We start from the raw sequence: 23,861 nt of genomic DNA, 5'->3' as shown, positions 1-23,861 counted from the left end.
TATATAATTATTTTGTCCGGCGAGAGGAATTATCTTTGAGAGCTTCGATAGCTTCTTCGACTTCAGCGAAAGGTCTCGACTTTTAAGCTATGCGATTGGATGTCTCCGCCGAATGTCACCGCTTTACAACGTCACAGAATGCAGTAGCAGCAGTACTTCCAATATGTATGTATCATTACAATATAATTTAACTTTACAGGAAGAGCGCGATCCTCTGGCCAACCCTTACTGGATCGAAGATCCTGAACTGAGGAAGGGAGAAGTGGATTTCCTTTCAGATGCGGAATTACAATTTTGGAAAGACTTACTTCAAAAGTATTTGCACCCCATAGACGAAAATGAAGACGAGCAGGTAAAATTATAATTATTATAGCTTATTTGTGTCGATTGTGAAATTGAATTGATCAAAATATTGGTCAAAGTTACCTATGTAGAATAAGTTAGCTACTATACTATATATATAGATATTGGTAACATGGCCCCCACAAGGGGGGGGACTGACAGGGCTCTAGCCTGGGGGCCCGGTGTGACGGGTAGACCAGTTAAGTGAGATATACACATTCTGATGAATTTGCTCAAGTAGCAAAAAAAGTCTTTCACTTGAAGAATATTACCATTTTAAAAATGTGGCACTGCAATGCAATTTGATGTTGTATCATAATTATTGATATAATTTAATGTTAATTCACATGTAGAATTTTATTTTATAATTATTTTTAGTATACCTATTTCCAGAATAACAAAATGACTATTTATCCAATATGATGAGGGTTGTATGAGGCTACCGCACAAAGGAGTCACAATCAGTGGCTCTGGCTCATAATATGATGTGAGTGCTAATCACTTCAATAATTAAAGTGGATTTGTTTATAAATATAAAAGAAACGCTAAAAATACACAGACTACCCTTAAGTTTACCTCGCGGAACACCATTTGAGGAACACTATCGTAGAACATTACACTCCCCTTAACCTTAGTGATAGGTTGGGAGACCTGCCAAAGATTATGGCCTGGGGGCCTGCTTTGGGATGTGGGGGCCATGGCCATGGTGGTAACACCGATAGATAAATGGGAATACTTACTTGTTGAGAGCATTTACTTATGCTAATTATTACTTCAGTCCCTTTAAAATAGAGATTCGAAAGACTATTTAGTACCTATTGAGTAAGTAAAAATAATATGTGGATTTCATAATATACATTCGATTGCTCTCATTATTGAGTGCATATTTCGACAGAATTCTGTTCGATATGGTTGATAAAATAACACCAAATTACATGTCGAAAATATTATATTTTGTTTTTAATATTAATATATTGTAATATTTAAATCTTTAGCAACAAAAAACAGTTGCTGAATAATTGGGTGCAATTTTAAGGCCTAACTCAGAAACAAGGCTAGGGCTATTGATTCAAGTAACATCCAACCTTTTTGGGATTACCTGGACTATTTAACGGGCTTACATTCTACAAGTAAAATATTAAGTGCCACTTGCTCAACCTAGTATGTCGATGCTCTGGGCCTGAGCACACATTAAAATGGGTGAGCTGAGCTATCAGTCAGTGTTACTAGTCGAAGCCACCTATTGAATGTTAGTGATTTATTTACGTACTTGTTGGCATTTGCCCACTTGTTCAACAGTAAAATACTATTAGGTACATGTTTATATTGTCTATAACAAAAAAATGTTTCCTTTACTCACTGGCAATGTGACCTCTATCCAAAAGATGTTAAATCGTCTTCCAGGTGGAGCCTTCTGTGATTTTTCGATAAAAATCGCTAAAGGCAATTTCAGTTTGACGTATGAGCCACTTTTATATGCAAAACTATTCAAAAGTAAAGGTCTTTTTTAGACTTTGTATGAAAATTAGTTGTCCTTGTCTCTTTTTTGCCATCACCGTGATACGTTTAGGCTCCATCTCTATACAAAAAAGTTTTCTTTAACATCTTTGATCTGATTGGATACCTATTACAATATGTTTGCCATTATGAAATCTACTAGTTTGAGTTATATATCCACGACAGGCAGAGGTGCGCAACAATCGTTACGACTGATGGATTTGTCGCAGCTAAGAAGGCAGCTAATATTCATAATATTATTCATACTGTTGTATTATGTGTTATAATATTTAACCCGCATATTGCTCCTGATTTTAGAAACGTATTGCTAAAGATTTGAAAGACTTGCGTGACAGATCCGTATTCGGCTTCTTTATGCTGAACGCGCTCTTCGTGCTTATCGTATTCCTACTGCAGCTCAACAAGGACCTCCTTCACATCAAGTGGCCTTTCGGAGTCAAAACTAATATTACGTACGACGATAGCTCCCAAGAGGTAAAGTCAGTTTATAACAGCGTGAGGGGTCGGCATTCAAAAAAGACCCTGGACGGATACAGAGCTAAGATCTCGAGTTGCGAGTCACATTGTCACCCAAATCCTGGTCGTTCTTGAATCCTGACTTTTCGTGTGTTTTAATAACTTGTGTTTTTTTGTGCCGTCTTCCAGGCTCGTATTGCGGCAGACTTGAAGGAACTTCGGAATAAGTCTGTTTTCGCATTCTTCATGTTCAATGCATTGTTCGTTTTGATCGTATTTTTACTGCAACTGAATAAAGACCAACTCCACGTGGATTGGCCTCTGGGAATAAAGATCAATATTACTTACATGGAGGAACCCGGCGAGGTACAGTCGTTCGCGGCTGACTCAAATATCTCACTGTTTTATCCTCTTCTTACCTAACGATTTAACTCTAACGAGTCTCTAAAGACAAGACCTGCATCCTTCCGGCACGGTCGCATGCCAATGCAACTGTCGATAACAACTGGGACTGGTTTCTATAATATTTATTATTTGTGCATCCTGACTTGACTCGACTGGACTAACGGGACCCGGTCCCACTTCCCGCGCATCTCCCCTCTTCCTCTTCCTTCTCTCTATGTCATGTCCTGTTTTATAAATAAATCACTCACCCCCATCTACCTCACGGTATAGCGGAGGCTCTTCCCGTTTGGTTATTGTTATATTAATTTTATTTTTATTCTTATTCTTATGCATCCGTGTGGTATATAATACTTTATATGTTGTTTAATAATCCAATTTAATAGTCCATCGAATAGCTAATTTACATACATACTTCAAAATTATAAGGTCGCTAAAAATGAAGCCCAAATGAATGATCAGTTGGGAAAATTTAAATGGCACCTCGGCAAATCGTCAAACATGATAGATGAGGTGAAACCGTTTTCGCTTTGTACCAACTAATAATACCTACACGACTGTGATTAATCCATCTCAATTGTTTTTTAGATACTTAGATATAACATAAAATATGCTCAAGGCTAAATTGCCATTATCCAATATAAAAATAATATAGCAAACAAAAAAAATTTAATTCCTTCAATCGATCACCCAGTCTGTCTTTGTTGATGGATCAGTAATCATCAGGGCTTTATTGAATATATTGGGAGATGTTTAATTCAAGCCATTCAGCAATATTAATGAAATTTGATAAAGACTTCAGTCGTATGACTATTAATTAATACTGTCGTTATTACGCAGGGTGCAGGTGACTAAATTGGTAAGGCACATTGACCGGATTCCAATGGATGTGGGGTTAAGCCCCATATTTCCGCACCATATTTTTTTCAAGATTCTATCTAATAGATATATTTCTGAGGTGTTTTCGAATTAGGCATAATAAGTAGGTATCCTAAATGAAATGTTCAATATCAATACAATAGGGCAGAGGTTCCCAACCTTGTTTATGTCAGGAGCACATTTATAGGCAAAAGTGTAATGGCTGGCACAATTTTTTTGCAGTGAAACTTACATAACGTAGATAGAGAATAGGTTCTAATTATAAAAATAAATATTAGTAAGATTTTTTTAATAATCCCTATTCAATTACCATCTAATGATGTTGTAAGCATTATTGAACATAATAAAACAGATTAAGTTGCTTGTTCAACCATACATTGATGATAAATTTCATATAATATCCAATCGACAAACACAAAAGATCAATTGAAATTATTTTTATTCATCGATTTAAAATTCTAAAACAAGAATTATTTTTTTGGTGTTTTTAAATTATAAATTGTACAAATGAGTCTGTGGTCACATGAAAAAGTGCTCGCGGGCACAGGGTTGGGAATCCCTGCAATAGGGTGTTGTCGAGATTTTTTCTTCTGTGTTGAAAAATGTATTTTTTTGGCAATGTACCAAACTAATTATTATATTATAATAATATAGTGATTATTATTCTCAAAATGACTTATTTAATCAGCAGGATCTAGAAAGAAAGTTAAACAATTGCAGGCATTTTTTCTGTCTGCGGTCTGTCACTTGTTTTCACTATGCGAATTTAGAATAATAAAAAATTTTACCCGACATATTCTTAAAAAAAAGAAAATGGCTGTAGAATGTTATAATTTAATCCTACATAAAAATAACTAAAATTATAGAATCATAATATTATATTTTCATTACCTAATTTGATATTTATTTTAATGTATTCAATTTTATAAGATGATAATTATTGATAGTCATTGTCTTGCTACATAATAATTTATCTATCTACTCTATAATTCAAAATTCAAATTCGAATCTAACATCTCCTCGATTATCATAATGCTTTGATGCTTTGATACACTTCGATTTAGAGTCAATGTGTCAGGTGGACAAAAATATCAAGGTGTTAATTAAATGTAGGTACATGAAAAACAAATACATATAAGTATTGCCTACAGTGATATCATATCACCGCATTTCAATCGAATCAAATATCTCCTCGCATATCATATTGGCCGGATACTCTTTTATTTAGTGTGAATGTATCCGCTGCTAAAATATAAAATATCCCGGAGGTAAATTGTTTCCCGAGAAATAAAAAACTATTACTATTATTATTCTAATATAGAACATTAGAAATAAATGCATTTGGCACTTCCTTACACTTATGCGAAGCGATACTTTGTGATTTAGTGTTTAAGTAGGTATTATTTAGGTTGAGGTCGGACAGGAAAAGTAAATCAAACAAATAAACTTTGTGTTTTTTATACATAATCATAATATATCGATATCGGGTCGGGGCTGAGCAAGAAAAGTAAATCGAGCAAACACAGTACTTTGACTTTTATAATAAATAATAATACATATAGATAGATAGTAATACCCACTATGTAAAGTCATCAGTCACTCATAAATATACATTAATTGTATATTGCTTGCGATATTGCAATAGCTTAGGTATTCATATTCCTTTATATAAGCAGTCTCGATATTCTTGTTTAACTGTGGGATTACATGTTAGAAGTGAGACTTGTCGAATACCTCATTTCATATCATTTCATATCCTTATGTTTTTTTATGGCACTATGTCATCCTTATTTTGGCATTGATTATTGTCAAACCTCCCAACATTCACATCGTTATCCTGCATTATATCGTATCACTCTAATATGAGATCAATACGTATGAGCCAGAGTTTCAACTTTGCTCCTCCCCACTCCACCAGTTGATCGCAAAAGCCACTAATGTACGACTTTTTATTACACGAATTGACAACTTTACTTGCAACATTACAAAAAAAATCACTCTCCGATGTGTCCGGTTGGGTTCGTTCGACATAAACGTTTCACACAATTATTCACTGATGACTGCCGACTGTGGAATAAAGTCTTCATGGACCGGAGTCAAAGTCAAAGCCAAACATGTGTGGTATTCTAAAGCCTGCCGCAGTCTGTGCAATATATTTATTTAGATCTATGTAGGTACTTACAGCGCATTAGTTATAGTTATAGTTAGGTATTAAATGTTTTTGTTTTCATTTCTTTCAAGTCTTTCACAGAAAAAGCATTATTTTTATAAATAATACACAATATATTTATTATATACCTATATTATGTAATTTATGATTTATCATTACTGTCTTTTTAGAATAATCAAAATATTGGTTCAGGGATCAATTTTGGGTTGTGTTTAATATCTTTTTCACTACCAAATATTACACTAAAGATTCCTTTTGCAACTGTAAAACATTCTGACCCTTCAGGAATTCGGAGAATACTTTTTATACAAACCACATTTCTATAAATGTGTTTTAATGGGAGACTTTTTTATATTATTTGATGGACTCGACATATTTCACTTCCCATTATTGTACCGTAATATGTATCTGAAATCTGAAAGAGAGATCATTTTGTGAATCGCGTGCCGTATTCAAATAAATATAGAGTAATATTTTAACTCTGCTTAATCCTAAAATATTTGTATATCATTTGTATGGGAGTAAACACAATTAAAAATATTTATAATGTAATTATACCTTACGGGGTGGGGTATACTTCTTTAGCAGAGTGATGTGTTCAAGAGACACAGTTAAAAGTCTACTTGCCTCTAAAAGTTTCCTCCGAAATGTTTATGATTGAACGGAGACAGTCCACCGTCTACCGTTTTGATAATTAATATGGTGACGGATATTCTTCAGTGGTGGAGATAAACTTGTCACATACCGATACCAATGTGTATTATGTATCATACACACAGCACAATATTTTATATTATTTTTCAATTAATTTTACCATTTAAATAAAAATAAATGATATAATAGAAGAGGGAGGCCGGAGGACTTTGCATTAAACGATTTGTGGATTTCAGGTGAACGTATCGAAAGAGTTTCTGCAGTTGGAACCTATCGGGTTGGTGTTCGTCGTCTTCTTCGCTTTGATTTTGGTCATTCAATTCACCGCCATGCTGTTCCATCGATTCGGCACCCTTTCGCACATATTAGCCTCCACGGAACTAAACTGGTATTGTTCAAAGAAGGTACAAACAATTCATTAAATTTACTCGTCACCTCATTTAGATAGTATTGTGTCCGCTTCTGATGAAATAACATATTTGCATGAACGCCAGAATGCGGGAGAACTTTATAACTCTAATATGAAGATAGCTCGACTCGTACATCGACGAGAGGAGGGAAAAGAGAATATTATTCTAGATCAGTGGTTCTCACGTGAAATGTGGCCACACAATTGACATAGACAGTTCTATGGATACGTCTGGTGGCTGCACCAAATTTCACTTTTGTTGTGATTGAAAAAATTAAAGCTAAATTTTTCAAGTCAAGTGTATTCAACCAATTTCATAATTTTTTTTAAAAATTATGAAATATTATTCTGTATAGCGCTGATGGCCCCGTAGCAAAATTCTCTGGTGGCTGCAGATGAGAATCATTGTTCTAGATTCAGATTCACATGTCGATCAAATGACATGTAAATTTCACGTGTATAGCGGAATACGAGCCGTGACTCTCGAATTTCCACTAATAAATAATAATAAATTGAATTGAACTTCTAATCATAAATTGCAGTAGAAATTTGATGAATTGAAATCCTCGGTCTTCAGAGCTTAGAAATTTGCATGTTTTATAATATTATGGGTAACATCATCTCTAAAATTGGATAAACCTTTTCAGGCCGAAGATTTATCTCAAGACGCGTTGATCGATAAAAACGCAGTGGCCATCGTGAAGCATTTGCAAAAGTTGAACGGCATCGACGACGATTACGAAAATGACTCGGGTTCGGGTCCCGACAGAGTGGGGCGGCGAAGGACCGTCCACAATTTGGAGAAAGCTCGTCAGAAGAAACGGCACATTGGAACTCTTGACGTGGCCTTCAAAAAGAGATTTTTCAGCATGAACGCAAACGATGAACCAGGTGAATAATATCTTACGTTTACCAAAATTATTACAATCGTATTGATAAAATTAATCATCCATTAATCACTATGCGGCTGTCTTATTGAAGCTAATATTTTTTGAGAGAAAGTGTGGCACCTCTGATAATATTTTATTATTTTGTTATTTAAAGGTACTCCAGTTTTGAATCGGAAGATGACGATGAGGCGAGAGACGATGAGGGCGCTCGAGACTCGCCGGAACTCCGTCATGGCCGAGAAGAGGAAATCGCAAATGCAAACGCTGGGCGCCAATAACGAATACGGAATGACGGGGGTACATAACATTTTGATTCTTCTGTATCACAATAGCTGATATTATTCAATAGGGAAAAGTAAACCAGAGATAGTATTTAATAGGTGAAACTATTACTCTCCTGCCACTGCCACTGCCACTGCCACTATTCATAATTACATATTGACATTCAATTGAATGAGTGATATTATTTATTTTACGCGCTTACATGAACTCTTCTTTTCGCACGCCGTGTTTCCCAAACTTAACATAGTCACAACCGGTATGTAAGCCTACCTATAGAAATTTTTCAACATATGATTTTTACAGATGGTTGTTTACCTACTTATTTACCACATTATGTATCGATTTTACTTTACATGTGTCCAAAAATCAAAATTCTTAGTTGAAAATTTATAAATAAATCAGTTCACACGAGTAGGCATTTCAAATTCAAAGGTTTTTTGGATAATCTTTAATTACAAGACACAAGACATAACCTAACCTTACCGAACCGATCATCGTTATCATCGTTCTTCAAACCCTACCGCAAATAACTGTCAGAATACTTCCGGAGCCATTGAGATATTTTTTTTAAGTGAAACGTTTTTTAAATCCTGTCAACATCCTGTGATGAAAAAACTCTCATAAGTGATGCTGTGATAGTTAGAATTTTGGACTTTGCACTTTAACACCATTGCGGCACTCCAGGTTCAAATATCGGTTGAGCATCTTTATATTCTATACTATCTTTGGATATTTTAAAAATAATATATATTTATATATTCACGGTTTACTTGACAAATGAAATAAAAATTTCATGCAGCCGGCGATCTTGAACTCGAGACTTTCCGATTAACAAGTCCGCATGCAACCATTATGCTATTTGAGTCATTAGTTTTATTGTTGACGCAAACCAATCTAACAAGTTTTTCAAATAGGATCTAAAAACCCACGGCCAACATTCCGCAAGCCGGAATGAAGTTATTTTAACTCTTTCCTATTAATTTAGTGTATTTACTTAACAGAAAATTATTCTTTGTGGGAAAACCTCACACGTTTTTTTTTTTAATACAAATTAATTATATGCTATGCTTTAATCCGAGTTAGGCGTTTTACTAATCAACAAATTTTTAAGGTATTCATAGGTATCCAATAAGTAAGGTGAATCTTTAAAAACAGAATTAATTATTATTTGTATCTCAGAAATAACAATGCAACAATACATCAGTCATCACAGTTTAAAGGCCTGATGGAGATATTCTTGATAGAAATTAATTATATGAAAAAATGATATTGTTTTCATTGAACTGAATATTGCTTTTCGGTATATAAAACTATTATTTATATCATATAATATCATGTATTAGGCGGCTCTCGTGGTGCAGTGCGTAAGGCACTGGCCTTCTATCCGGGTGCTCTGGGTTCGATCCCGGGCAGGACACAATATATTTATGTGAAATTCTCAAAACCTGGGTGTTTTTGATTGTTCATAATTACTAACAACCACTGACATCTCGTCCAAAGCGCGAGCAAGGAGTGCATTCTACTCCTCGCTCAGTATGGTTATTATCGCCTGTGTAGGGACTTCAGGGATGAACAAATTAAACACCGGAATGATGGTCGAAAACGGCGATATTTATTTTAAATATTACAGTGTTACGATTACATTTTTATATAATTTTTTATTCAATTACACGCGCGCGTCAATTACACTCTTTACTGTTACGATGATAAAAACGATTCTCTTTGTGTTTTTCAAAATGGCTGACCAACCGTTCCTCTCTTCTGCGTGTTGCGCGCATTTGCGCTGTCGACACTGCTTTTTGTAATAATTTAGTGCTGCCAGCGGTCTACAAAATGAAATGTTCCCAGTAACTTTTATTTTTGACAAAGTACCGAATTGCCGGTTTTATTATTCATTTATTCTCGCAATCAACCATTACTATGCGTCGGCTTGATAATGGTTCGGGCCTCTTTAGATCCACAGAGGAGACATCCCCAAATGGGGACCATTCGGCGGTGTAACACCACCTTGTACGAAAAAGCAAGAACATGATTATTAATAATATTAAAACGATAAATATATTATGTATTAAACATGATCAGTTATGATCCAGAATAATTATTATTTCTGCGACCCACCAATGGGAATCACTGAATTGTGATGGTCAATAATATTATTATAATAGCATTGTTTGTGAAACAGTGGATCGTATGTGAAAGGAGAGGAAGAAGGGAGGGCTTCCTCCGCTTAGGTATTGGTGGTCCCTAAATAGAAAGAATACCTAATAATATTGTAATATTTATCCTTTCGTTTGATAAATTCAAACTGTATTTAAATTGAGTTTTCATAATAATTAGCTAAATGTATGAAATCATTATGACGATTAGAAATTTCATGTCTTTCGGCGCCTCTGTCAAAATTCTATCCCCAGCTAATAGGTAAATCTAAAATAGGTCTGACTGTGACTGATTTGAGTATTCAATATTATCAATAGTATCAATGTTTTAAGTCGTTGTCATGTTACAGTGAAACCGTTGACGGGGACCGACGGTTATCAGTCAATAATGTCGTTCATAATTTTCTTTTAAAATTTCCAGTTGAATAATAATATCGGAGTCCCCGTGCGAAGTATGAGAACGTCGAATGCGGGAATATCTGCAAAAGATGTCTTCTCGGATCCAGGCGGCGGTCAACTCAACCGAGGATACGAAGCGGCCCTCGGAGACGACGACAACAATTCCTCCCGCATCCAACCGAGAGCGAGTCAAGTCACTTTCCAAGGAAGATATCAATGATTTTAGAAAAATTTTTAACTCTCAAAATGTGACTTTAAATTAAAAAAGGAATCTTTGAGTAGGTTCTGCAGATGACACTGCCCTAATTATTTTCTACGAGTATCATATAATTTTAATTATCTATTGTGAAAACCTACAACTTTTTTTTTATTTTCATATTTAATTTTTTTTTAAATAATAATTTTTGTACATTATGACTGAGAAGATTCGAAAGTTACAATATCTAGTAAGACCTAGTAATATCTAGTAAGACGTAGTAATATTATTGTGATCACTGAGGATTCATATTAAGAGGAATGTGATATTTTTATGAAAAAGATGTGTTCTTATCTTTTAAAGTGACATTTTATATCATGACTATAATAATTATTGAACAAATAAAATTAATGTAAGTTATGTGTGTATGAATAATAAATTTTAATATAAAACATAAACCACTCGACGTGATTATGTCTTGACCGTTCCCTGCCACCGTAGCTTCCTTCGACAATTTCTTTCCTTCTGCACTCACCGCTGTACATCGCCTGTGTTACACTCTGTACCGCGATTCACATCCGACTCGGCATCTGAGTTTTGACTTTCCGATTGATCCGCTATTGTGAGTGTATAAAAAAATTATAACAATATTGAACTACGTAAGTAATACTACTTTGGTTGTTTATTCAATAATTACATTGAATGTGATATTATTTGATACGGTGAACGTACGTACGCAAAAACCATATGCTCGTTTTTAGGCGACCACCGCGCCCCTTTGATATTCGACTTCGCCCTGTTGATTATTTTATATGATTACATGTTAATTGCATGTTATATACACAAAATATAGTGGAAAACGATGAATAGTAAGTATTTAAAAACACACTGAACCTTTTGAAGTCTTTTAAAATCACGGACGGCTCTTGTATAGGAGCAAAGGGTGCACTGATCTCCCAAATTATTATGTAATAATATGTATGTGTTTTAATAATATAATATAATAATATGTAATAATACCTACATTATGTATTAATTAATTATTGTAAAATATTTATAATTTGTCGCCCGTCCTCTACGCGCATGTACTTTATATATATATAGTAATTTCTGGCGTATTTTTGACTGGCCGCTAAGCTGTGTGTATCCTACGACTTACACTATACATGTATATCTTTCATAGTATTTGTAGAAGGTGCTGTCTCCCCCTACCCGTAGACGTTTTTTTGCACTCTGCAGATGTGAGCTCAGTGAATGTACAATAATTTTACATCGGTTGGTGCAGTGTTCCCTGAGAGCTTCCCATCTTAACCGACAGATGACGCGTTTGACTGGGCACATATTATAATAATAACGTTCACGTGCCTATGAAGCAGGCATAAGTTTCCCGCGCAGTATTTCAAAATACAATTATATTATTCATACGTTATATGAGGTAAATGCTCCATTGTATGATTCCATATAATATTGAATCTATCAAAATATCGATTAGAGTAATATTGTGATCATTAAGTTAGGTATAGCAATCTCGACATACAAATCTTCTTATTCTTCTTCTTCTTCTTCTTTGGCCATATCCGCCCCTTAATTGGAGCATATGGACACCACGCGACGCTTCCAAGAGTCCCTGTCGCTCGCCAGTCTTCTTGTTTCGTTCCAGATCAAACCATCATTCCGTAGTTCTGCCGTATACACTCTGTAGATAGTATTTAGTGGCCTTCCAGGACGCCGGAATCCGATCGGCTTGAAGCACAGGCAAGCCAGGTTGAAGTTCTCTTCTGGTATCCACAGCACGTGGCCGAGCCAGGTCCAAAGTCGCCTCTTCACTTTTAGCTTGATGAGAGGCTGCTTGGTGCGTTCTCTTATCTCCTCGTTGCTCCTAAAGTCACACCCAGTATTCGTTGCGAACATCTGTTTTCGAAGCTCAGTATACGGTTGCTCTGAGCCTTCGTAAGGTGCCATGATTTGCTACCGTAAAGCAGCACCGTCAGAATGCAAGCGTCGAATAGGCGGCATTTGCTTTTGACTGAGTACAATCGTGAGTCCCAGACATTCCGCATCGAGTTGAATGTTGCTCCAGCCATTCCCATTCGGATAACGAGCTCTTTCTGCAAAATGCCATCTCCCGTGATGTGTACCCCCAGGTACTTGAAGCTGTCGACGCTCTCGATGTTTTGTCCATCGCAAATCAGAGGGAAATCTGGATCAGGACAGGTGCTATTACACAAGACGTTGATTTTCTTCGCGTTGATTTTCAAATACCAATTTTATAATTATTTTACACTTCAAAATTGAAGACTAAATAATTTTAATATACCTACAGCAAAGTAAACGTTTGAATTTAAGTAACATAATATATTATACTGTTAACTTTTGCAAAATAATATGTAGGTAGGTACTACAACTTTTTACATAAGTACCTACCTATACTATTATTTTTGATGCTGAATGTCTTTCAAATCAGTCCCATTTGGAGTGCAATTCTGAAGTTGAGGTGTACAAAAGTAGTAGCAAATTTTTAACAGATTGTAACAAGTGATCTCCCGATCTCCCGTTGGAATAGAAATGATCCATAGTATTTATCAAAATGATACAGCGCGTTGTCATCGGCCTTTCGCTGTCAAGGCGAACTATGCGGGCCATGATATTGACAGGAGCCAAGAAGTGAAAGTGGTACAGAAACACGGATGTCTGATACAGTATACTCTTTATTTTGCGAATTATACAGTTATTTTCTAAAGTTGTCTGGCTGGTGCGCGGGGTGTAGAACCCTGGACGCAGGAATGGCAGGTATGGTGTCGTCGCAGTGGTCAGGTAGACGACAAAGGGCGCACACCCGTTCGACCTCCGGTATCCACCAAATGCGGTCTCCGACCACACAGCTAACGATATTTGTGGGGCTGAATCGCACATTCGTCAGAATCGGTGTGTCAGTGTGATTCTCCAGTATCCAACCAAATACTTTCACCAACCACACAGCCAACGATAAAATCTGGGTGATTGGATCAGGTATAGGCGAGAATCAGTACGTCGGCGGCATTGGGTTAACGGTCAAAGTAGGTACCGGCAAGGTAGCTTGGTTGCCTATCGGCTGGACTGAAGGCTTCTGCTGGGGATTCGGGAGAATTGCCACCCAGACGAAGCTGCGATCAGGCTTGATGATTGATGGATAGGCAGCAGAGTTTCTTGATTAATTGTTGGCTTGAAGTTGTCTTATAAACTTGTAGTAGTGAACAGGCAGAGTTGTGGTTCGTATGAAGAGCGTAGCGCTACCGATCTTGTATCGCAAGATGTGTCTCTTTTAATACCCTCTGGATACCGACGCGAAGCCGTCTCAAACCATATACTGTTCACATGAGACTTAACAAATTTGTATTAGGCGGCGGGTTTTTAATTAAATTAGTGAAAAGATTTTCGGAATTTAATTAAACAAAATAATAGGCGATTTAACTGACAAGGCTACCTATCCGCTGTATTTTTTATAATCTTAAGGGTTAAAGTGAAAGATTTGATTTCTTATGGAAAAAAAACAGTACCTCTATGAGAGCGGCGTTTCTGATTCGGATATGCATTTGTCTCCCTCGCACGCAAACTCAGGCCTTTGCTGGAATAAAGTTACTTGAAAAATAATGAAAAAAAATGCTATGTGGAATATTCAACTGCGCTTGGTCGGTGAAACGAAGATTTGTATGCAACTGCATGCAGGCGTGCTAAATTAATTATGCTGTTATTTGGTGTGAATATTATTATTAAATGTATTTTATTTATGGTCAATGATTCTATATTTAATTATTATGACGTGAAAAAGTTAAATTAGAATAAAAAAACGGCTACGAAATGTGGCTTCTGACGTTACGTTAAACATGGCAATGAATATACATTTAGTTATCTGGCAATTGTAAAAAATGTAAGGCTGTCATTAATTATTAAGAGCAAGGCTGAAAGGAAGCTAAGGAATTGTTACTGAATGGGTGGAGAAAGGCTCCGATGGTTTGAGAACGGCTACGTGGCATGGTGGGCGGAAGTAGGCTGTGGGTATTTTTGGCTTGGCATAAAAGTAGGCTGTGGTGCAACTTACGCAATTAAGTGGAAGTAGGTCATGGCTGGTTGTGGTTTGGTGGGACAGGCGATGGTTATGTCGACTATTTTGTGGTGGTACCCTGTGTCATACCACCATCTGGTATCAGCGTATATTAAAAGAATGTGTAATGAAAAGAGCGAAAGGGTAATGTAATGGCCATGACTCGCGTACCTACCACCTATCGGGGTTACACAAATCAGGAGTGTGCGGATTTTTTTCAATGACACATCGTGAGCCTAATACTACAAGGTTCTACTACAAGGACTAACACTTAGAACCTTGTAGTTCTCCACTCGCGACATGTCTAAAATACTTACATCAGTTACGATTTATGGAAGTTAGGAGTTTCAAAGGTGGCAACTATGTCAGCACATAATATAAAATAGAATTAGGTAGGTACAATAAAAATCGAAAAGAGTGTGGACCTATGCCTTTTGCATCATACTTATCATACCAGAGGTTTGAACTTTGTAACTTTGGCAAAAAATTAATGCTGTCCGTGAAAGTAAGCGTCGTTTCATTTATCAATCCCCAAGATGTATTCTATATTTAAGTAAAAGCCTACCTGCGCCACGAAGGCTATTGCCGATTTTTTTTCAATACCACGAAAAGGAAAATGCATGTCTTTATTTGCACTTCCTAATTTTATTATCACCGGCCGCCACTGCTTAAAATGACTAATATCTAAACAGTTCACTGAGTCGACACCGTGGGAACGCGCATAATTTCTTTTACGATGGTAAGGAAAAGGTTAATTGTGTGGTCTATGGGGAAAAAGGTTTGCCTTATTTCGACGCAGTCGGCAGTGTCGATGTTTGCGCATGCGTCAAAGGGTGCCAACATTCGCTTTTCTTGTCCCATTGTGAAGGGAGGTAAAATATTTTTTAAATTTTACTTAATTAGTCACTTTAATTTCGCTTTAATTAAAATTTATGTTTAAAAAGTGGCAACAATTGCAAATTTTCTGATTAATTGTCTATGGAACATGACGTTTATTATCTATGGATTAAATGTCAACTGTCAAAGTAATAATGATTATTGTCATCCGATTGATGTTGCATTGATAACATGAAATTAAAAATTCATAAATATGACTATTTCGCTTGCTCTTGGACATGAAGTGGTGTGCGTGTAGCTGTAGAGTGTAGACTATGGAACATCCCTCTTTCTGCGGCGTGTAAACTTTCCATAATTTAAAATGGCATCAATTAGAATACCAGAACAAAAAGTGATATTATGCGGGGAGTACGGCGCTGGTAAAACATCACTTTTTCGAAGGTTTACCAACAATACCTTCGTGACTGCCACCGATAGAAAATCTACATTAGGCCTTGACCATTTTGATAGGATATTTAAGTTGAGCAATAAGGATGTAAAGGTAAATAATACAAAATTAAATGTCAAACATTTATTTCTGTTTCAAGTGGGCGGTGGCCACTTTGATACTTCTAAATTCAAACTCATTCAAGGTTACCTACTGTAACCATTACAAGTATTTTGATATTTAGATGAGTAGTTAGGCAGATGAAATAGATACCCAGTGTTTATAGAATTATTATGGAACTCTGTAGGTATATTGAATGAAAATTGGCAACCCACAGGTCACAGTTTACATTTAAACTAATAATAATTTAAAGTAATAAATTTGAGTGTCCGCACGCCATGCACCTCCCAATCAAATTGAACCGTCAACAATAAGAGTCATAAATATATTTGTTTACTTTGTCCACTTCCATAAATAAAATTATTATCATTCGGCGGTAGAGTTTTATCTGTTCATATGCGTGTGGTGCTCCACGCTGTCGTGTAAAATAATAGACAAACGGAATTCACGTTGACATTTGAATGCTTTATTTCTCGTGTTTGATAGACTATTCTAAATTGCAAAATACTTTCAAATATAATTTCATGTAATGTGGATCTCCATTTTTTTCAGCTCCAATTGTGGGACACAGGAGGAATGGAAAGGGTGGCATCCATAACGTCCAGCTACTATAAGTTTGCAGAGGCTGCAATTCTAGTCTTTTCCCTTGATAATGCTGCCTCATTTCATGTCTTGTCTCAGCATCTCTTGGAAATTGTCACTTATGCAGAGAATGCAAAAATTTTCTTGTGCGGAAATAAGTCTGATTTAGAAACGTCTTCACCTCAAGTAACCGACTCTGACATGGAAGCATTTTGGTGGGTATTATTAATGAATACTGTTTTTACACGTTAGGCCTCTTATGCACTGTCAATTGGTCTCTGACCAGAAAGTGGAAAACCAAAGACAAGAGATACATGAAAAAGTTGTTGAAAGATACATACATCCTTTTTTTCTTTAACAAGTCCTTCTCCACCGAATAGCTCAAAAATCCCACCCCAATGTTTTTGTACATTTCTGGAAGAATTAAAAACTGATGGGCACATAAGAATGAAAGCAATTTCCACGGTCGATAGTATTATAGCGAAATAGATTTTGATCATTAATAAAATATTACATAGCTACCTAGAAAAATATAATGTCAATATTCAACAATCATGAAATCGAGTAATTTTATTTTCTACCAGTGATGAATGGTGGAGGTAGGCTGTGGAGATCCAATATAAATAGTGCAACCTAAATTTTGTCAGTCATACTTATATTTTGTTTTCATTGAACTAAGAAAATAAATTGCAGTTGGTGTTGGGATAGTTTCTTAAATCTAATTAAACCACCCTGCCTAATCCAACCATAACAGATAAAAATATAAAATTGTTATGTATAAGTAAGAACATCCACAATCACGCACTTAACACTAATTAACTTAACATATTTTTTGTCCAAAATTAATGAGCAGGAAATATAGCACACATCAATAAATAGTCAAAAAATCTATTCTGTGCCAGATTAATCTATTCTGTAGATGTTGACAGTGTGTGGTAGGCGGCGGCATTTGCATTACTGAAAACTGAATTCCTTCATTCTTTGCTGCTATAAAAGTTCCTCTCACAAGTAAAACTCCCCTTACTAAAAACTGCAATTATATTTATGACACAGTATCTAACCAAACTATACTTTCAAAATGCTACATTGATTAAAAATAGGCAACATTAAAGATTTCTTTTTTCTATAAACAAAATGGTGTAAAATTTACCTCTTTTGCAAGCTTTTACGAATTCTCAGCTCGCGAGATCCCATTACTTTGTGGAACAATGATCAATCAATGATCTAAATTTCTAAATATATAATTGTATGAAAACTATTTAGAGTGTTTTGAAACTAGGCGGTTCATGTTTATATTCTGTAGACTAAAAGTTAGTTGAGATCTACGAGTATATTTGGTTAAATGTGTTATCTGACTTGTACGTGATGTACATGATAATATTCTTGGTAGTGTTGACCCGTATATCTTAAAAATCGGGGACATCAGTTATTTATTCTTCCGATGTGCAGAACTAACCTGATATTCCACCTGCGTGAGGATTAGTTTAGTTTAGGTGGATGTTGTTTTATAAATTCTTAAAGTATGGTCTACTTCTACTAGCTCATTTGGTGTAGTTCCATGTACTTTTTATATTTTCTCTTTATAACACAATTATGTTTTTCTAATACTGTTACTTATTTCTTTGTTTTTTCATGTCATGTTGTAAACCTCTTGAATTTGTATTTTGTAAGGTGCACTAAATAAATTTGCATTATTACCATTCAGTCTCAGAAATGCAAATCTTATCAGTCGTTTAAGGCAGTGCTTCTCAAACTTTTTTACACCACGGCCCCCAAAATCAGAAAAAAAATCCACGTCCCCCTCCCCAAAATTATACTAACTTACAAAAAAATACTTACTTAATAGCCAAATTTGCGTACATGGCTGGTAATATTATATTTGAGCACCTTTAATGAAACAATGCAAGGTCAGAATGAAAATATATTGACGTGCTCTTATAAATTAGAAGGAGTTAAGACAAGTATCTCTACTAATGTACCAAAGGACCAACCAGACCACCATTGAAAACAAGCAAATAGTTTTGGATTCGTCTCAAAAACATTTAACTATGCTTCAAAAGAAATTTCATCATTACTTTCATACAATCAATACGACTGGATTCAAAACCATTTTGCAACCAATGCCGAAAATTCTATAGAAGCGCTTTCCCTATAAATTCGAGAGGAATTTGTTGAATTGAGAAACAACGGGACGCTAAAACTGAACTTTGCCGATGTTCCATTGGCTATTTTCTGGATTTCGGTTAATAAAGAATATCCTCACATTTCCAACAAGGCTATCGCAATCAGCTTCCATATTCTATGACATATCTAAGTGAGCAAAGTTTTTCAACTCAAGTTATAATTAAAAACAATAAACAATCTTGCTTGAAGGGTCTTGACCAAGAACTTCGGGTTGCTCTTTCAAATATCAAGTCAAAATATATAAAACTTTACGTTCATTGAAACAAGCTCAGGTATCACTTTAATTAGTTATTTTATTGATAATACAAATAAATGGAAATATCGTCTATTCAATTCTAAACTATCATAAACACCAATTTTTCGAAATACGTTTTTTTACATCAATCAATTCTCTATGAAATTTCCAATATGTCTGTATAAACCTAAATGCATAGGATTATATTGAATTTAGGAAACAATTATTTTCATGCCACTTCTTAAGTATCCTAAGTGACATTATTTGTCAATGTATTGAATTTTTCATAAATTTGAAATTGGAAAAAATTCCCCAAAATTTATTTTAATTTGAAACACAAATGATTTTTTAATATTTCGATATTACAGAACTAAATTGAATTAAGTATAGGTTCATAATTTCTAAATTTCACTTTCCTGCACATTTTATGATATGGCGGTTAGGATAGTTTAGAATTGAATAGACGATATATACATTTGGTTCATCGTCGTGTGTTATGTATATTTAATTATTTATCAAATAAAAAATATAAAGTAATGTAATTCTGGTGTATGGCCCCCATAAGGTGGGCGACTGACAGGGCTCTAGCCTGGGGGCCCAGGCTCAGGGGGGCGGCGGCGTCATAAGTGAGATAAACACAAATTACAAATTTGCTCTAATAGTAAAAAAAGTTGCCTGCATTGCTATTTTACTTCGCTGACATTAATATTTTAAATCATGGGATACAATTTATTATTATTGTGCCCATACTCGACAAATAATTATTTTTAACCTGACAACTAACCATAATTATTCAAGTAAATGTATTAATAACAATGACATTAAATGGACAACTCATTTCATATCGGCGCACACGAGAAATAGTGCATGAAGCCATTCACAGATGTACCTATAGGTAGACGTCACGTGACCATATGATGTATCCATTTCCATTATGTGATATCAAAAATCGAGAATTTATAGTAATATAACCTTTATTGTAATGGCGTATTAATGTCATTGCGTTAGAAACAGTTTCTCGGTTACTTACAACTTCACGGAGATTAGACGCAAGTGAGCCCAGCGCGTCACAGGCGCAGACTGGAAATTTCGCCTAATAACTTCAAATATTTTTGTCTCTTTTATTTTTAACTCGTTATTTATATTATTATTCTTTTTGTTGCGCAGTGTATAATAAATACATGCCTTTTATCAATTAATAACACAGTTTCGAAGTATGAATACAAAAGTAAGTAGGTACCTATGATTAAGAGAACGATAAATATAACAAAAACAATTCAAACACAATTATTAAATTATCATTGAACGCCATTTATTCGAGATAAAAACAAGTTATAAAAATATGTTATTTTGTATGTTTGACGTATGTACCTTCCCACATTTATTTTCAAACAGGCGATACCAGTTTCATCATTACGAGATTTTCAACTGAAAGTTGATCCGTGGAAAATGTTATAACAGTATATTATCAAATCATGGAAATGATAACAATGGTATTGTTAATTTAATTATGACAAAACGATGACAACAAAAAATATGAAGAAACAAGTTATAAAAAATACACGATTGACATTATAGGCAGTGACGTCCCGTGGAGATAAGCAGACCAAACATTGCTTAGGAGCGTCACATTATGAGGGGCGGAAAATTATGGAAGAAATACGAATATTACGTAGTTTTGAGAGAAGTTGTTTGTCTAAACAAAATATTCTTTGCTGTGGCGCTAACAAACCATACAGTGTACAAATAAATATCAACGAATGTGTAATTTAATTTTCACGTTTTGATCATATTGCTTTGCTTAAGGTGTCTGAGATTAAACAATAAAATATGATAGTTATTCAATTGCAATATAATAATTTGGTGTATTTGAAGCGGCGTTTAATACGAATATTTTGATAATAATGATAATAAAAACGCTAAATCCATTGAGATAATACTACTATTCTCCCTTCTTCATTTTTTTAATTTGCAGAGATTCAATTATAAAATATATACTTCCCAATACATTTATCGATTTCGCGACAAAAGGTAATTTAAATTAAACAAAGATGTCACAAAATATGTTTAATTAAGTACATATCGTCACCATTCAGGCAAAAGTCACCAACCCTGAAAATGGCAGTTTTGAGTTGAGTATGTCACCCGAAGCGTAAAATTATGTTCTTTAAGATGCAAAACTCACCTCGGTACATTAGTTAGTAAAATTTTGCTTAAATCCGAATTATTTGTTTTTCACTAAATGACTTTCGATAAAATCTTAACAAGCAAAAGTCATTATAGGTGAATAGACATTATTGACTCTATAAAAAAAAAATCCTTCGTTATAAATATACAAGCAAAAGTCACTATACCATGGATGGTGAGTTTTACTGATGCTTCTTTTGGCTAACATTGTTCAGATTATTAACAAGCAAAAGTCACCAAACCATAATTTGAGCTACCTTGCCTCCTTTAAAACCTTCCAGATGTTTTAATTAGCATCAAAAAGTAAAAGTACCTTAAAGAAATTATTAAGAAGACATGAGAAAATAATTTAATGTAGATAAAACCTTAAAAACATTAAAATCTGATTTTTCCTGCATTTTCAAACTTTCAAATTGCGATATCTCAAAACTATGTTTTTAGGGTTGGTGACTTTTGCCTGAACGCTGACGATATAATAAATTTAAAATAATATTACCAGTTCGTTCCTGCTAATCATATTAGCTTAAGTAAGGTGCAAACAATGCTACCATATTTGAAGAATCTGAACGAATATATGTCTTACTTTCATTACAATAGGGACCAAATTTATAAATCACCGTTCTTGAGTTGAGCCCTTATAGGAGCGGAGAAATCATCGCTGCCATGCGTAAAAAAAGATTCGACCATTTCTGTCCAATGGTTTCTGTCATTGAATTGCATTGCATCAATATCTTAAAATGACATTTTATCAATAATAAATAATACTTACACATGAAAAGTTATCCCATCTTTCTTGGAGTGTTAAGTAGAATTTTTTTACAATTTTTAACTAGGCACATTGGCATTTTGTAACACAATAATAACGGCGGAGTCGAAACCTGACAGTCCGAAATTTTGTATGGGCAGACCCAGCGGTGTAGCCAGACCGCTTTCAAGCAGAGTGTTCACTTGAGCGAAGGATACCGATATTAAAATATGAATTTCGCCATTCGGCAGACCTGACACAAAGTGAGTGTCATTTTATTTTCCAGATGCTTCGTCCATATTAATGTCATTGATTAATAAATACAAAAAATAACAAACGTACAATCAATACCATTAATTTTACCTCGAACTCTATTTGATAAACGCTCTTTTATCTTCTATCACACTGTCTTTAATCTTAACAATAGGTGGAGGGGGGCGCCGAAGATCCTGGCCTGGGGTCCTCCTTCAGGATGTGGGGTCCATGTTTTGGTGTATAAATTGATTTACGTGTGGTATGCCGCAGAATTCTGGGAAGACCTTTAGTGTGCCGTGGGTGAGAAAAGGTTGCGGAGCACTGCGGATCGTGCCCCCCAATTTAAGAAGTACTGGTTTAAGGGACCAATTTTATTTGATAAATCGATGCTCATTGCGGTGCATGTTGTTTTATTATGACGCTTCACCTCAGCGTTATTAAAAATTAACGTCGAATTTTAAATGTTGTTTCAGCGAACAATGTCATAATCTCATCAGCCATACGTATAAGACATCCTGTAAATCCGGTGCAGGTATTGAAGAAATGTTCACTGATATAGCCGCCGAGTTGTTACAATCGAATATTTCCAAATTTGATCTACAAAATTTGGATCACCGCAGTTTCAAGATCACCACGCCCGATGAAATAACTGAGCCATCATGTTTGTGTTGATTAAAATATTTTTTAACTTTAAAACCTAGATGTTACTTCATAATAATATAATAATTATGTACCTAATATAGAAAATAGGTAAGATATAATTTTGAAAAATCTCTGTAAAATACCTATTAGAAAATATCTTAAACAAAAAGTTGAACCAAATGCCATTCGAACTCACATCTTTCACTTTCTGGGTGAGTGCTCTAGTTTTTAAGCTATCGATCCATTTGAATTATTTCTAATAACTACATTATTTTTATTGAAGGTTCTTCAAGTTCTGCCAATTGAAAGGCGATCGACTTTTTCAATAAATTAAGTTAAATGATATTACTAATTTCTTGAAAATCTGAGGTTTTTCAAAATAATGTATTTCCTATAATCTAGCATTCTTAAATCTTGTGTTTTTGTATGGAATAAAATCATTTAAAAATATGATATGTATTACCAAAATTTTAATAATATGTACAATTTGAATAAAAAATTCCAGAGACGAAAAAATTCTAATCAATTGTACAAAATAAATCATTTAAAATAAAAATTACTCTTTTATTAAACAAATAACTTCCTCACATTTTATTTTACACAACCGGGGGTGGAGAACCTGCATCCTTGACCCAAATTTTGGGGAAGAAATCCTTTTATTTTTATTAATGTTTATTATTTTTATTTTAATCATAAAATTAAGCAAATATTCAAATTCTTTCCAATAAAAAACAGTCACAACAATTAATTACTAGTCCGGTGGCATAGCTAAAAAAGCATGAAATTTTGTATGAAGAATAGGTACCTATATTC

General features: G+C 34.7%; 2 protein-coding genes across 6 annotated transcripts in view; both read left to right on the top strand.

The window, feature by feature from the left end:
• kkv (hyaluronan synthase-like protein kkv) overlaps positions 1-11,216 on the top strand; it is a 77,446-nt gene extending 66,230 nt beyond the window's left edge. For 4 of the 5 annotated variants that reach the window (XM_085955998.1, XM_085955994.1, XM_085955996.1 and 1 more), the window contains 6 exons: positions 200-352; positions 2,158-2,334; positions 6,658-6,825; positions 7,478-7,721; positions 7,875-8,017; positions 10,580-11,216. In XM_085955998.1, the coding sequence (XP_085812124.1) occupies positions 200-352; positions 2,158-2,334; positions 6,658-6,825; positions 7,478-7,721; positions 7,875-8,017; positions 10,580-10,777 (1,083 nt within the window). In that variant the 3' untranslated portion in view covers positions 10,778-11,216. Of the gene's footprint in view, positions 1-199; positions 353-2,157; positions 2,335-2,505; positions 2,683-6,657; positions 6,826-7,477; positions 7,722-7,874; positions 8,018-10,579 lie in introns of all 5 variants that reach the window. The other variant, XM_085955997.1, reaches the window with a different exon arrangement.
• A 4,640-nt stretch (positions 11,217-15,856) lies between these two features.
• On the top strand, positions 15,857-23,617 carry RabX6 (RAS oncogene family member RabX6). Its single transcript, XM_085955554.1, has 3 exons — positions 15,857-16,212; positions 16,771-17,015; positions 22,880-23,617. The coding sequence occupies exons 1-3, from the start codon at positions 16,033-16,035 to the stop codon at positions 23,076-23,078; spliced, it is 624 nt and encodes a 207-aa protein (XP_085811680.1). The 5' UTR covers positions 15,857-16,032; the 3' UTR covers positions 23,079-23,617.
• Positions 23,618-23,861: the final 244 nt, after the last annotated feature.

Source organism: Rhyacophila brunnea, unplaced genomic scaffold, assembly GCF_057557595.1.
Source record: "Rhyacophila brunnea isolate RB1 unplaced genomic scaffold, BYU_Rbru_1.0 scaffold_5, whole genome shotgun sequence".
Lineage (NCBI taxonomy): Eukaryota > Metazoa > Arthropoda > Insecta > Trichoptera > Rhyacophilidae > Rhyacophila > Rhyacophila brunnea.
The sequence above is the reverse complement of the archived record's forward strand: the minus strand, read 5'-3'. Positions and strand labels throughout refer to the sequence as shown.